Genomic DNA, 16,699 nt, shown 5'->3' on the forward strand with positions numbered 1-16,699 from the left:
AAGAGGCGAATGCCGGTTTCGGGTGGTTTGTCTCAGTGACTTGTCATTGTATCCTAATTTCTTTGGTCGAAGCTCATGATACCAATCACTCGATATCTGGTCCTGACTCGTTTCTTTACAGACCTCCGTCATATAGCTGGAATATTGTTGGGTCCCAACACAAACAAGTAAGGATAATATATATGGATCAAAAACTGCTTTATCACACTTAGGAGACGTTTCGGTGTATGTTCTAATAGTGAGTGAGTATGGTCTTACGCCGCTTTAACAATATTCCAGCAATATCACGGTAGGGACACCAGAAATGGGCTTCACACATTGTACCCATGTGGATAATCGAACCCGGGTCCTGTGTGACGAGCGAACGCTTTAACCACAAGGCTATCCCACCGCCCCTTTACGTTCTAATAACGTTATCAAACAAGTGGTGACGGTTTTAGAACGGTACCTACACCGAAACGTCTCACCCAATTGTAATCAAGAAGTTGTTCATCAATATATGCTGTCCTTATTTAGTACTCCAACTACAAAATGCATCTTAAACAAGTTAAACAAACAAACGAAAATAACTCAGCGGTCCCATTTGGGACCATCAAATCATCATTACAACTACTGAAGAAAACAATCAACGACATAATACGGATTCGTAATTAGTACTGTGATATTGATGACTCATAGATTCGTTAGTGTCTGAAAATCGATTTTCATTGCTAATTCCATTCCTGGTTCATAGTTGCTGAAGAAATAAGGCAGAATAGCTCAGGTGATGTGATTGTATTCGGGAATAATTCCATATAGATGCTAACTCGGATGGTTGGTAGCTATGTGACGAGACGAACGACGTTCCCCATTGAAAATGATCCACATTTTCGCTTGTAGTATAGAGGAAACCACATCTCCCAATGTGAACAGCGTCTGTATACGATGCAGATATGGCTGTAATAAAGATATCTTCTATACGTAACAAGGGAATCCGGGGTATGACGGCCAAGAGGTCAAGGACAAGGTCACCGGATATTACGTAGGAAGGACCAAACATGTAATTTGGGATGACATCACCGGAGTAGTAATCTTTTGGAAAATAGTTCTTTATTGTTTTCATCCTTTGTGGTTTTTGTCCTCTTCCGACATATCCCATGATAAATTTAGATTGGTAACTATGCATTAATAATCTATAATACAGGTTTGGCAGATTTAACACGACGTCATCATCAATTTTTAGGATAAACTTCACGCTTGGTACAAAGGAATGGGTCCACTTCAAAATACCTATACTCTTATGAACAAGATTTAGATATGTATCATCCGTATTGATTTGTGTAACATCAGCATACTTGTGTATTTCATTTTGGAATTGTATCCAGTGTGCAAAATTGCTTTGTTGTTTCCCAACAAAGAATACGAGGCATACATATCCTGGTGCATTGTCTTGTATGGCGGAGCCCCAAGTCTGCCGGATGATGTTGCGCGTCCTGAAATGCTCGTAGGTGGAGACTACAGCTACTAGTAGCCATATCTTCTTGTCCCCATTAGGAAATGCTTTGCACGTGTCACTGTTTACTGGAAACAGAATATCTTCAACGATGGAGGTGGGCTGATTAGCAGAAACATCTCCCATGATATTTTTCTGTAGTTCTTCAGTTGCACAACAGGTTGGAGAGCCAACGCGACACATAGCTTCACTGACATAGAAGAAGTACGAAACATAGCACACCATGCTAATGACAATGATGAGGAGCTGACAAACTCTCAAATATTTCACACCTGCCAGAACTCTGTATATTCTTTTGAACATGTTGTAATATAACTATATTCAAACAGATTGTGGCTGTTTAGATCTGCAATAGGAAAGGAACAGACATGTAAGCAAATGAAGTAGCAGGCATGTTGACAAAAGGGCCTAAGCACACACGCACACATCCACACAGACGCATGCATGTACGAACATACACCACGCACACATGTACTCAAATGAACGAGCAGACATATCGACAAAAGGGAGCGCACGCACACATGCACTCACGCACACGTCACAAACGCGCATACACACGTCCACAGCCATTCATAGATGCACGCATTTATGCACCCACGCACTCACCTCTACGAGTTACACATGGCACATGGCTAAAGTATTGTTTAGATTGCAAACAAACGACACAAATTTATCAAATTAATTATGATAATAAATCGTTAACCGACAACTGAATTTGTAGATGCTTTGATGTTGGCCTCTCACCTCTCAGTGCAAGTTTCTTTGCAACCTCTACCAGCGCACTGTTTGCGTGAAACTGGTATGTCGGTTATTGACACTGCAACCACGAAAGCGTCGCTCTTCCGTATATGGTCATATGACGGAAAAACGACTAAATATTCATTGAAATTGATTAATTGATTAGCGTCTAGAAAGTGTACGGAAAATCATCCAGGACGGGAAAACGATGTTTTTTGCTCCGCCTTGTACAACTGTAAACGGCCAATCAGATGGCGCTGGTCCCCCGACGCACGTGATGCCCAAGGCTTTAGGTTTCGTATTTCTGGCAAGCCTTGCTAAACCAAACCATGTTACCAAGCATGGGCGGATGCAGCTTTTTTGAAAAGGTGTGTGTGTGTGTGTGTGTGTGTGTGTGTGTGTGTGTGTGTGTGTGTGTGTGTGTGTGTGTGTGTGTGTGTGTGTGCGCGCACACAATTAAGATCTATTTATTGTCTTTGGTGGTAATTTATTCAGAAATTTTTTTTTCGAAATAAAAAGGGGGGGGGGGGGGGGGGGTGCGCTATCGGATAATGGCTTGTGTTTCAGTGGTTATAAAAGTAACTAACTTGGTAATGTGAAGTTTACACGATATACGGCTTTTCCATAGAACGAGGGGTGGGTCACATGACGTTTTTCACGTGACTATTCTTGAAATGACGTGAACACTGACTACTTCCACATTCCTGGGGAAAACCCTGGGAATTCCCTAGTACGAATTCATACAGAAGCGTTAGTTGTCATCATTTAGACCCTTTAATTTTGAACGTAGCGTCTCAGCATACTCTGGGATCAGTCATAGAGTTTGATTGCATGCCCGTTCAAGGATACCCTCGCTACAACCCATCCTAGAGAAAAAAACAACAAAAACCCAAACTATCGAAGTGACAATCTACAACAATCTAAGAATTTACCTTAGTATCTATTTGACACATCTTTACAATCACCTTTCAATGATCGGCCAATTGATCAGTGATGACAAAGGCTTGAAATCGCCACATGGTAATTAACAATTTCGGAAATATCTCCCGTCACGTGTATCGTGTCGGCCGTTTAGACGTCTTGTACTTGATGTGAATGTATTACTACGCTCTGTCATTGTGATTGACTTACTGAGGTAGTTCTTAACAGACCTCATCTAATGAGGATAATTTTTGGAATAAATTTCTGGTAAACAAACTAGGAATTGGGGGAACTATTTTATTCCGGAATGGCCTATTAAAGCTAACAGTAAGTCAAGGCACCATGCATGTATATGATCTGTTGTTATATGTGTTTAACAAATACGGTTTGGGGCGTTAATAACATATACTGACGCAAATATATTCAAATCAAATCAATTGGATAATTGAATATGCTTTATTTTACATATTACATAGCATCACTACACAGAATTTGGACAGTTGCAGTAACACACTACGGTTATCGCATTAAACACCACTTTGAACAGTATTTCATTTGTTCACGGTGTAACAGACTGATGTGGGATAAAAATCCGAAGTAGTTAAGGCCATCCAACGGGTGTTCGCGAAAAGGTGAGCGTATCCTGCCACACAGGTGGCATCTGTAACAAACACATGCAAGGACAAGTCAATTGTTCACCTGAACAAAGCACGGAAACACAAAATGATGCCCGTCCTCACCATTACCGAGCATGTAAATTATATTGTCCGTCAAAAACATGGACGAGTATAAACAATATGTTCCTACAGGAAATACATGTCGTACATTTGACAAAATGTATTGACTCAGAGAATTATTGTTAATCACAGCGTATAGACTCGGCATGCAGATGAACTCATCACTCATCCCATTATTGATAATCCTTTTTGAAGAGCTATGAAATCAGAAGCTGCTACGGCGCATTTGTACACTTTATCTTTTAAATGGCATGTTAGACTTCTATTTCATAACTGTTTTATTTGCACGGATCAGTATGGAATCTTGGAAGGGACATTGTCGCGTTGTCGTATTGTCGCATTGACGCCCTTACAAAAACAAGCAAAGCGTGTCAAAATAAACCAATGCTCGACAATTGGCTATTTGTCGCGTTGTCGCATCGTCGCTCTCTGAATAACCTTTTTCTATATTTTACAAACGGGCGACAATGCCGTAACGCGACATTTTCAATGTCAAAATATGTCTCGTTGTCGCATTGTCGCCCCATCACAAATGTGTATAAAAGGCGTTAAGTTCAGAACATGTTACAGTTTGGGAGCGGTAACCAAGTTATATCTGTCGTAGAAGTTCAACCTGATACATGTACATCTTGAATTGAAAACACAAGTCCGTCCGCGAGTCCATAACGTTTTATTGTGAACTCTTCTCTACAAGTGCTTAGAGTTCAAACCCAGATCCAAACACGTTGTACCTCACCATGTCACCTGGTTGATATAGAAAAAGAGTGACTGATAAGTTGAGTGATTTATTGAGAGAAGAAACGACGAAGCTCCGCCACGATTTCGAGTCCGAGTTGGCAGATTTGGACGAGAAAATAGTAATTGTTGAACAGACAAATTTCAGAGAAATAGACTCAGTTAAGCGCGATTTGAACGACATGACGACAAAAGTCGGTGATATGGAGAGACAGTTCGCTGCAGTTGTTGCGGACAAGAAGGACAATGATATTGCATGTAGTGCTGTTATTAGAAATCTTCCCTGCTCTAAGGACGAAACAAATGACCCACTAGAGACATGTCGTATGGTCAACAAACTCATCCGCGACGGGCTGAAACTACATGATGTCAGTGGAGTACGGAGGAAAAGGAGCGACGCCAAACCGGGTGTTGTTGTGTTTTCGTTGGAATCCGCTGAACAGAGGAGCAAGCTGTTAAAGCTGAAGGGACAGTTGAAGGATAGTAGAACTCTTTTAAAGGTTTATATTGATGCCACCTTGTCACACGAAGAACTCGTTGCCCTGGCCAACATTCTGACTCTGATTCAGGAGATCGGCAAAGACAAAACACTTCGATTCCAAGGGAAGAGATTAATCGCCGGACGAAAAGCCTAGGATCATGTGCGGCTAGGACTCTGGAAGGCGGGTGGATGGACGCAGAAGGATTCCAGTAGCCGTCAATTCAAGGATTGTGTAGTCAAACATTTCGACCGTGATGTATTCGAGGTATGCGAAACCTTTCTTCAAAAAGACGAAATTTTACTTTTAGATGGGTTTACGTGGCACGGTAACAACAGGAAAAATATTCATAGGAGAGCGAAACGGGGCTCCGGCGGAGTCGGCGCATTCTTTAAGAACTCCTTTCTTCAAACTTTTGACGTGAGTATTTAAGATAATGAACATGAAGACACTATATGGTTAAAACTTAATTCCCATGCGGATTCAGATTTTAGTCTAATTTTATGTGTTTGTTATTTGCCCCCGGAAAGCTCATCTCGAGCTAATGATGCTGAACACTTCTTTGAAACCCTGCTTGAGCAGTTGTACCTTTAACAAAATGAAGGACTGGTATGTTTATGCGGTGATTTCAACTCGAGAGTGGGCGACAAGTGTGATTTCATAGAAGGTGTTGATAATGTAGCTGATAGGGAGGTAATAGATCTTAAATACAACAGATATGGCGATTAATTCATTAACTTTTTAACCGAGTGTAATCTCTGTATACTGAAAGGACGCATAGGTAAACATGGTTATACATACATTAAAAACGGATCTTCCGTGGTTGATTATGTTGTCTCAACTCATGAACGTCTTAGCTTTTTCAGAGATTTCGCCGTCACGCGGTCATCGTCGTTAGTTACAGGAGGTAACGTGCCGGATACCTGACCACTCAATACTTGCATGTACCTGGAACGTGCCCGTACCTACCTCTGTGTCTGCAGATGTACACGTACGCGCAACAGCCAACTCCGTCCATGTCTTAGACTCACAAACGATACGACGCTGGTAAGATAACCAACTCGTTTTTATCCCAAGACGATATCATTGGTAAAGTAACAGCCGTCATTCATAAAATTGAGAGAGAATTGACTGTTTCAAAAAACGTTGACGTTGAGTTAGAAAGCGTGTGTTTAACACGACAGTCAGTAAGGAGAAACCAAAATGCTAAATCTTAATACAAACCTTACTGGTGTGATGAGCTCCGGGAGAAATGGGACGATCTGTGCACGGCAGAACGTATTTGGCTGCGGGATAGGTCCACGGTTAACGGTAGGAAACTAAAAGAGATTTACGTGACGAAACGGAAATTCTTTGATAGACTTTTGAAAAAACCTTAAACGCATCTACCAACTTCGTGAACAGCAGCGGCTGCTCGGTAGATTTAAAGGCGAAGATTCTCGATCATTTTGGAAGGCTATAGCTAGGTAAGATTGGCATGGGTAACGATAGGCATTCTAGCGTCCCCTGGGAGGTGTTAAAAGATAACAAGTTGTGTACTGACAAAAATGTTGTTCTTGATAAATGGCAATCCGATTACAGTTCTTTTTTTTGTTGAGGTGGACTTGCCACAATTTGACCAGCCCCACTTTGAAAATGTCATCGACGATGTAAACAACCGTAACGCGAGAGACAATCCCATTTATGACACTACAGAACTAGAATCACCGATAACATGTCAAGAGATTGAAGCCGCAGTCGCACGTGCTAAACGTGGCAAGTTTTAATAACAACGCCTGTCCAGCTACTTGGCGATCCAGCATTACAAATCCGATTGAGAAACCAAATATGGATCACCGTGACCCACTTGGATATAGGGGAATCTTATTGCTATCAGTACCAGTTAAGATATACGCCGATATTCTGAACTGTTGACTTAGTCAATGGTTAGAAAAAAATGATGTATTAGCTGATGAACAAAACGGTTTTCGAAAAAGACGCGGACCTCAGGAGCACATATTTAGTCTTTACTCAATTATCAATAACAGGAAGCTTTCCAAACAATCGACGTATGTGTGTTTCATTGACATGAAAAAGGCATTTGACAAAGTCAATCGGGACTGTTTCTGGTATAAACTTATACAATTGGGGATCCAGGGAAAGTTCCTTGAGGCAGTCCAGACAATGTATGATGGGACTTGGTCACGTGTTCGTATCAATGGCTACCTAACGGACCCGTGTCCTGTTTCGGCTTGCATGAGGCAGGGCTGTAGTTTATCGCCGACACTTTTTTCCGTGTACATGTATATCAATGACTTTGCGAGCGAAATCAATAGTCTAGACGCAGGTATTCATAATTGATGAGCAGATGTTGAGTTGCTCCTCTACGCGGACGACATTACACTTATTGCCCCTGATACTAACGCCCTACAACGTATGTTAGCCTGTGTGACAAACTGGAGCTCAAGGGCGGCGACTCCTCGTGAATACGAAAAAAAACTAAAATTGTCCATTTATGTCCAGTATCAGTCATTAGATCAGATTTCGCCTTCGCCATTAACGGTGACGTTATCGACTATTGTAATGCTTACAAGTATCTTGGATATGGCTGCATGAAAATCTCGATCTTAACTTTACAGCGAGAGAAATAGCCAAGTCCGCTAATAGAGCACTCAGTGTTTTAATCTGCAAATTTAAGGCCGTCGGTGGAATGGCATATGATGTTTTTAACACTCTTTACAACAACGTAAGTCAACCAATCCTCACTTACGGTGCAGCAATATGGTGAAGTAGGGAGTTTTCTTGTGTTAACGCAGTGCAAAATAAAGCTTGTCGTTTCTTTCTCGCCGTTGGCCGGAAAACGCTAAATCCAGCCGTCTGGGGTGAAATGGGTTGGACTTCACCATCCACCACACGTAAAATCGAAACGGTTAGGTTTGGGCGTACGCTTCAATCTATAGGTGACAATATATTATTTGCCGCCATTCGCAGATGGTCACGTAACTTCAGCAAATCTTTAAGTAACAGAATTCTCGGTATGCTCACAGGATTTCATTTTCATTTTTCCATGGAAATAATATTAGTGATTTTGAATTTTTGAATTTTTTATTGGCTTATTGCCGTAGATCATCGTGATTGGTTAGCTGGATTGTGGGACGATAGAAATAACATAAACGGCAACAAACTGAGAACGTACCGCCTATTCAAAGACGTACTCAGCGCGGAAACATACGTTGCTAAAATTTTGAATAGATCACAGCGTTCTGTGTTAAGTAAATAACGATGTGGAACCTTACCTTTAGAAGTAGAGACCGGACGGTACTCGAGTCCCGTTACGCCCCTTGCGAACCGTTTTTGCAAATTATGTAACAATCGTGCAGTGGAGGATGAGGTTCACTTTCTCGTAGACTGCCCCTTCTACTCCGATTTGCGTCATAATCATCTTAACACAATATATACGACTGACCCGACGTTTCTGGGAAAAACTTCATTACAAAAGGTTATTCTCCCGCTGAATTATGACAATAACATCACATCCCTAGCTGCAATGGTGTCGCAAATGTTCGATCGACGAAGGTCGACACTTGCTTAAATATAATAATGAACATTACTAACTTATTTATGCACAATTTCACACCCTTTTCAGCATACATGATAGATAATTGCCAGTGTTACCTTTATATATTTTAAACCAATATCTTAAACTATATTTGAACAGACATTCATTGAATTGTAGTGTCTCATAGGCCAAATCCGGCCAGACACTTTAATAAAATATATTCTTCTTCCTTATCAACATTCCACATTCCTCTAGTGCAGTGATCGTCCGGAAGATCTTTCTCTTGACCGTATAAGACAACTGACGAGTGCACGCCTGACCTGTGACCTCGTTACATCCCCCATGAGGTGTTTGCCGGGATTGACTAAAAGTCGGGCCGGGCCGGACCAGTGGGTAATACTAAAAATGGATTGCAGAATACTAAAACGAAACGTACATGTCTGGGGAGATCTCAAATGTCAACAAACACATAGTTTGTCTCATTTAATTGAGTTTGAATGAAAATGCATAAATTAATAATTATGACTACATACTGTGAGTCCTCGTAGAAAAGTCAGTGTCTTGACTGTGTGTTTTCTTTGATGAGAAGGTTCCTCACCAACCTTAGCGTGTATGGGTGTGATGTCCAGGGCAGGAAATGACAGTGTTTAGACTACTCTTCTTTCATTAATTAACGTGTTAGGCATCCCTAATTAACCTTTACTAATTCATGTTAAACCAACACAGGATGTGTTTACATCTATAGACTAGTATTATATCTACCCATATATGACTTTATAATGTCACAGAACTCCGCATTTAAAAAAGTCAAGCACTTTTACTGAATTTTCTCAAGACAATCTGTCACATGTGTTTTCCCCGAGTCGGCGCGGGCTGTCAAAATCAACTTAAGTCTCATATATGTATCATGCCATGGATTCACATCTATAGATTAGTATTATATCTACCTATATACCACTTCATAGTGTCTCAGTTATTTAAAGAAGACAAGGTGCTGAAAATGAAGCCCTTCTCATTCCACATTCTCAACATCCTCAACATAGTCCATCAGAAATATTTGGCTTGTGTTGGGTTCGACTTGGCCCGGACTGTCAAAATCAACTTTAAAAACACAGATGTATCATCAAATGTGTTTACATCTATAGACGAGTATAATATCTACCCATATACCACTTAATAGTGTCTCAGATCACGGTATTTAAAGAAAACAAGGTGCTCAAAGTGAAGCCCTTTTCCCTCTACATTCTCAACATAGTCTTTACCAGAAGTGTTTGGCTTGTGTTGGGTCCGACTTGGCCCGGACAGTCAAAATCAACTTTAAACACATAAGTGTATCATCAAATGTGTTTACATCTATAGACTAGTATTATATCTACATAAATACTACTTTATAATGTCACAGCACATCGCATTGAAAGATCCGTTAAAGTCAAACCTTTTTACTGTATCTTTGTCAGATGTGTTGGGTCCGACTTGGCCCGGGTCACAATCAACCTATGTACCTACCTACCTATATAACACTTTATAGTGTCTCAGATCGCGGTATTTAAAGAAAACAAGGTGCTCAAAGTGAAGCCCTTTTCCTTTTATATTCTCAACATAGTCTCCATTAAAAGTGTTCGGTCCGACTTAGCCCGGGCTGTCAAAATCACCTTAAACATCACAGATGTAACATAAAAAAGTGTTTTTATCCATAAATAAGTATTATATCTACCTAAATACCACTTTTTAATGTCAAGGTACATCGCATTAAAAAAAACCTGATCCGTTAAAGTCAAACACTTCTACTGTATTTTCTAAAGAAAATCTTTGTCAGAAGTGTTCGTTCCGACTTGGCCCGGGCTGTCAAAATCAACTAAACCTCACAGATGTAACATCAAATGGTTTCACATCTATCAACTAGTATAATATCTACCTATATACCACTTTCTAATGTCTCAGGTCGCGGTATCTAAAGGAAACAAGGCGCTCAAAGTGAAGCCCTTTTCCCTCTCCATTCTCAACATAGTCTCTATTAAAAGTGTTTGGCTTGTGTTGGGTCCGATTTGGCCCGGGCTGTCAAAATCAACTTTAAACACACAAAGGTGTATCATCAAATGTGTGTACATCTGTAGATTAGTATTATGTCTACTTATATACCACTTTCTAATGTCTCAGGTCGCGGTATCTGTCTCAGGTCGCGGTATTTAAAGGAATCAAGGTGCTCAAAGTGAAGCCCCTTCCCTCTCAACATAGTCTCTATTAAAAGTGTTTGGCTTGTGTTGGGTCCGACCTGGCCTGGGCTGTCAAAATCAACTTTAAACACACATAGGTGTATCATCAAATGTGTGTACATCTGTAGATTAGTATTATGTCTACCTATATACCACTTTCTAATGTCTCAGGTCGCGGTTTTTAAAGGAAACAAGGTGCTCAAAGTGAAGCCCTTTTCCCTCTCCATTCTCAACATAGTCTCTATAAAAAGTGTTTGGCTTGTGTTGGGTCCGACTTGGCCCGGGCTGTCAAAATCAACTTTAAACACACAGATGTAACATCAAACGGTTTCACAACTATCAACTAGTATAATATCTACCTATATATCACTTTGTAGTGTCTCAGATCGCGGTATTTAAAGAAAACAAGGAGTTGAAAGTGAAGCATCTGTGTGTAATCGGTTAAATTGTACGGTATACATTGCAGACAGACAGACAATAACTTATTAGTGTCTCACTTCTGTACGTATATAAACAGCTTTGTACAAATAAACATTGATAGAATGTACAGAACCATTCAATAGAATTATGAGAGATTATTAACAGAATATCCCACTGATAAGTATATGATAAATTGTTGAATTAACATTAGATAAGGTTGTGAATTAATTGTGTTTTTTCAATACACCTTAGACTGGTAAGTCGTCTGCTAGCCCAGCTAAAGTTTGATGATAACCAGCCTGCTCATATTTTACCCTGTTTCCAATTGTTGGAAAGTGTGTCGTCTGCTACCCCAGCTGGAGCAATCTGGTAACAATTAATCACAAGCTGTCGATATACAATACATTATAATACATCAAGATGACAGTTTCCATGTAACGATTAAGAATTTCTAAGCAACTTAAATATATGTATCTTTAATTTGCTTAGAAATACTTAATCTTTACACGAAAACTGCCATCTTGATGTATTATTCTGTTTTGTATATTGACAGCTGGTGACATGCAGAGCTGTGATTGCTGTCAAGGGCGGTCCCACGAGATTCTTAGTTCAGCGCATCCTTGTGGCCTTATTTGACATGACAATGAACAGTTTTTAATGTCTTTGTACAACGACAACATGTGACTATCGGACTCCAAAATTTCATATTTGTATCTATGATATTAAATTAAATATATCGACTTTGTTAGGTACAATAAATTAACTACAAATCTACCTGTGCGTCTCTTTTTTCAAAGAGCGTATATCTCTTTTCGCTAAAGTTGACAGGTCTATATTTTGTAAGAATAAGCTATTGCGCATTGAGCGATTATCTCCTTTAGCTCTATGTGTAGTTTAGAGCTTTATCACCGTGACCTTGCAATGCTGTCCATCGTATCTTATTCAAGTTGTATCACTGAGAGTGAGTGATTATGTCCCTTACACGAATAGCACTACAAGGTGCACACTACCGTTTGTTACTCAGGCAGACAGCGAGAATGGTTCCAAGGAGGAATTCAGGTCAAGCATGTAACGCGCACTCAGTCTTTCTCCCTTCACACTGCTATTGCAACTTATTGTTCAACACGATTAAATACCAGGCTTCTATGAAGCATGTCTTTGTTCAATAAACAACACATGTAAAACAACGGGTTTGATATCAAATATTTGTAATAAGCTGTCTTCACAATCACATGTATGGTGCTTGCTGTGCAGATTTGAGTAGCACAGTTTCAAGTAGTTCACTGTATGTAAAATATGATTCATACCGTTTCATACGGCGGTTTACGGTTCTGCATGGTTTATTGTATTGACAGCTGTTTTAACTTCCTGCAGAGATTATACACCCGTATAAGTTCTTTGCTTCTGGATACATTGGAAATCAACATGTTGGCCCTTAGTTTGCCATTATTGTCGGGCGCACGGATGACCCAGTCGTCTAAGGTGCCGCGATTCGCTATGCAGAGTTGCGTCCCTTTGGCAAGCCAGATTGTTGGTTCCAATCCCGGTTCGCCCCGATTATGTTTCTAGGTTTGTCAGCACCATACCCGTGCTCATGGGTTTCACCGAAGTGGTAAACGTCTGAGACCTGCATCACTTCGGGCTTTCCTCCCACATTAAGCTGACACGCCATGATATAACTTGAATACTGTTAAAAGCGGCATTAAACCAAACTCACTCACTCACTCACTTACTTATTTTCCTGAAACATAATTCTTCTAAACATACTTCAAATTTAAACCGGAAGTAATCACAACACAAACCCAGTTAACCAAACGGAACCGTACACAAGAGTAGTGAGTGAGTGATATGGGTTTAACGCCGCTTTGAATAGTATAATTCCAGTTACATGTATATCACGGCGTGTCAGCTTGATGTGGGAGGAAAGCCCAAATCGAAGTGATGCAGGTCTTCGACGTTCACCACTTTGGTGAAACCCATGAGCACGGGTATTGTGCTGATAACATAATCGGGGCGAACCGGGAGCCAAACACTTCTGATACAGTCTATGTTCAGAATGTAGAGGGAAAAGGGCTTCACTTTGAGCACTTTACTCTCTTTAAATACCGCGATCTGTGACATAATAAAGTAGTACAAAGGTAGACATAATATTAATCTATAGATGTAAACACATTTGAAGATACATTTGTGCGTTTAAAGTTGATTTGACAGTCCGGACCAAGTTGGACCCAACACAAGCCAAACACTTTTGATGGAGACTATGTTGAGAATGGAGAGGGAAAAGGGCTTCACTTTGAGCACCTTGTTTCCATTAAATACCGCGATATGAGACATAAGAAAGTGGTATATAGGTAGACATAATGCTAATCTACAGATGTAAACAAATTTAATGATACATCTGTGTTTTTAAAGTTGATTTTGACAGCCCGGGCTAAGTCGGAACGAACTCTTCTGACAAAGATTTTCTTAAGAAAATACAGTAAAAGTGTTTGACTTTAACGGAACAGTTTTCTTTCAATGCGATGTAATGTGACATTATCAATTTGGTGCTGCAAATTTGAGGTCCACTTGTTATTAGCATTGTCCTTGTGACACTCCATGGTGGGTGGGGAGCTCGGGTGACGAAACAATAACAATTAAACATGGATTACGAAACCCCCTAAAAAAACCCAAAACGTCCACTTGAAGTTGATGATGAACAACGACCGTCCAAATCGATTGATTACTGGCCACGTTTCATTGTGATTGAGACTTTAGATAAAACACCTATAAAGTTGAACCCTTTCGCAGTATCTAAAGGTATACATGGTATTGCAGGTGACATCAAAAACATTAAACGCTTGCGTTCAGGTGCATTGTTAATTGAATGTAGTAAAAGGCAGCAAGCAACAAACCTCATGTCAACTGAGTCTTTTATAGGCGTCCCGGTTTCTCTCTCTGCCAACCGCACACTCAGTACCAGTAAAGGAATTGTGAGAGACAGACATAGATTGTTTGCAGACATGGATGAAAATGATATCGTCTCAGAAATGAAAGACCAAGGTGTTATTTTCGTCAAACGCTTCACAGCCCGTAAAAACAATGTGACCTTTCCGACCAATACATACCTGTTCTCTTTTTCATCTCCCACTGCTCCAAAATCATTAAAGACAGGATATTGCAACATCAATGTTGACGTCTACATTCCCAATCCTCTGAGATGTTTTAAATGCCAAAAGTATGGTCATGGTGTCAATACTTGCACATTGTCTGTTACATGTGCTCACTGTGGTGAGAAGACACATGTAACAGAAGATTGTGACAGTAACCATAAAAAGTGTGCCAACTATGCCGGAAGCCATTCGTCTTTCTCAAAGGATTGTCCAGTATGGAAATATCAGATGGAAGTAAACAAAATTAAATTCACCAGAAACATCAGTTTTACTGATGCTAAAAAACTTATCCAAAATCCTGAACTAAAAGAAACGTATGCATCTGTTACCAGATCACCATCCGAAACCACCACAAAACGTCCTACTTTACCAGTCAACACTCAATCCATAAATTGCCAAACTGATATTACATGGGTGAACACTGATACTCCAAAGTTGTTTTCACCTGAACAATCAACACAAACGCATGAGACACTTCCCATCACGTCTCAAATTCAATCATCCTGTGATCAGGACTCATCTCTCACACAGGTACAATCATCATCTCAGTCGGGTTCAAAACATCAATCGGAAACAAATGTCAAACAAGTTGTCAAAAGCAAAATCAAACCACGGTCAGAATCTTCAAAGAAATATCAAAGTGGCACAGCCTCAAAGGGGTCAGAATATGAAATCAAAATATTCAATAAATTTGGATCACTTGAAGACATGGATGTGTCAGAACACACCCATCCAAGGGCACATAGCTTGTCGCCCTCTAAAACAGTGCGGGGTAGATCCCCAATTAATCCCCCCAAAAGATAGTATATTCAAATAATATTGTGCAGTGGAACTGTAGAGGATTGAGGACTAATTTTAATGAATTGCAGCTATTAGTCCAGGATTTGAAACCTTCAGAATTCTGTTTGCAAGAAACTTTTTTTAAAACATTTTTTCTCCTCCGGGCGATAGAGCCAGTGGAGGTTCGTCAATCATTGTGAGACATGATGTTATCCATAGCCCTGTTACACTTAAAACAAATCTCCAAGCCATTGCAGTTCGACTTACTTTGAACGTTGCTTTTACTCTCTGCTCATTGTTTATTCCGCCTTCATCAGCTCTCCAGCAGACTGATCTTCAAGCGCTATATGATGAACTCCCTAAACCCTGCGTAATCATGGGTGATCAGAATGGCCACAACCCACTCTGGTGTGGTACGCACACTAACAATAAAGGTAAAATAATTGAAGAGTTCCTCACTAATAATGACCTGTGCATATTTAATGATGACTCCAACACTTACCTACATCCTGCAACTGGCACCTACTCTTCTCTGTCAGTACACACTGATCTTTGTGGAAGTGACCATTTCCCAACTATTATTAAAGCAATCAATCCATCTGATAATCCACCTTCAACTAGATGGAATTTTACAAAGTCTAACTGGACTTTATTTAAAACATTATCCACACGTAAGCTCATTCCTGAGTGTTTCAGTGATATTGCTGATCCTATTCAGTTTTTTTCTGACGTTTTAAAAGAAATTGCTGATGAATGTATACCAAAGTCCTCTACAAATCCACATGAACGAAAACCATGGTTTAACACCGATTGTAAACAAGCTAGGAAAGCTCGAAAAAAGGCAGAGAAATATTTCCGCCATCACCCAACTGTCCACAATCTAAATAAATTTAAAATTTTAAATGCAAAAGCTCGTCGTACTTTCAAACAATATTAACGCCAATCTTGGCGCAATTATGTAACTTAAATAAATTCCCGAACACCGATGTCTAAAGTTCGGAATATGATTCAAAGGATTAAAGGTAAAGGTTCCAAATCTAATGTTCACCATCTTAAAGAGGGTGACACATTACTAACTGATAAATCTGACATAGCAAATAAATTAAGAGAAACTTTAGCTAAACATTCTTCATCATCTAATTATGTACCAAAATTTCAGAAATTTAAAGACCAACAAGAAAGAAAGAAAATTAATTTTAACTCTGATAATGGTGAAGATTATAATGAAGTTTTCTCCATTCATGAGCTAAATACTGCCTTAGGGAAAGCTCATGATACTGCTACTGGTGCTGATAATATCCACTATCAGTTACTTAAACATTTACCTAAATCCTGTTTAGAAACACTATTAAATATATTCGATAATATCCGGACAACTGGTAATTTCCCTTCGTCATGGCGGAATGCTATTATCATTCCAATTCCAAAACCTGGACGGGATCACACTGATCCTTCAAATTATAGACCAATATCGCTTACTAGCTGTGTTTGTAA

General features: G+C 39.9%; 1 protein-coding gene across 1 annotated transcript; it reads right to left on the reverse strand.

Annotated features, from left to right (window-relative positions):
- Positions 1-727: 727 nt before the first annotated feature.
- On the reverse strand, positions 728-1,717 carry LOC124140608 (beta-1,3-galactosyltransferase 5-like). The gene has a single exon (XM_046508255.2). The coding sequence runs from the start codon at positions 1,715-1,717 to the stop codon at positions 728-730; it is 990 nt and encodes a 329-aa protein (XP_046364211.2).
- Between the last annotated feature and the right edge of the window lie 14,982 nt (positions 1,718-16,699).

Source organism: Haliotis rufescens, unplaced genomic scaffold (genome assembly GCF_023055435.1).
Source record: "Haliotis rufescens isolate VD_foot unplaced genomic scaffold, xgHalRufe1.0.p SCAF_6, whole genome shotgun sequence".
Classification (NCBI taxonomy): domain Eukaryota; kingdom Metazoa; phylum Mollusca; class Gastropoda; order Lepetellida; family Haliotidae; genus Haliotis; species Haliotis rufescens.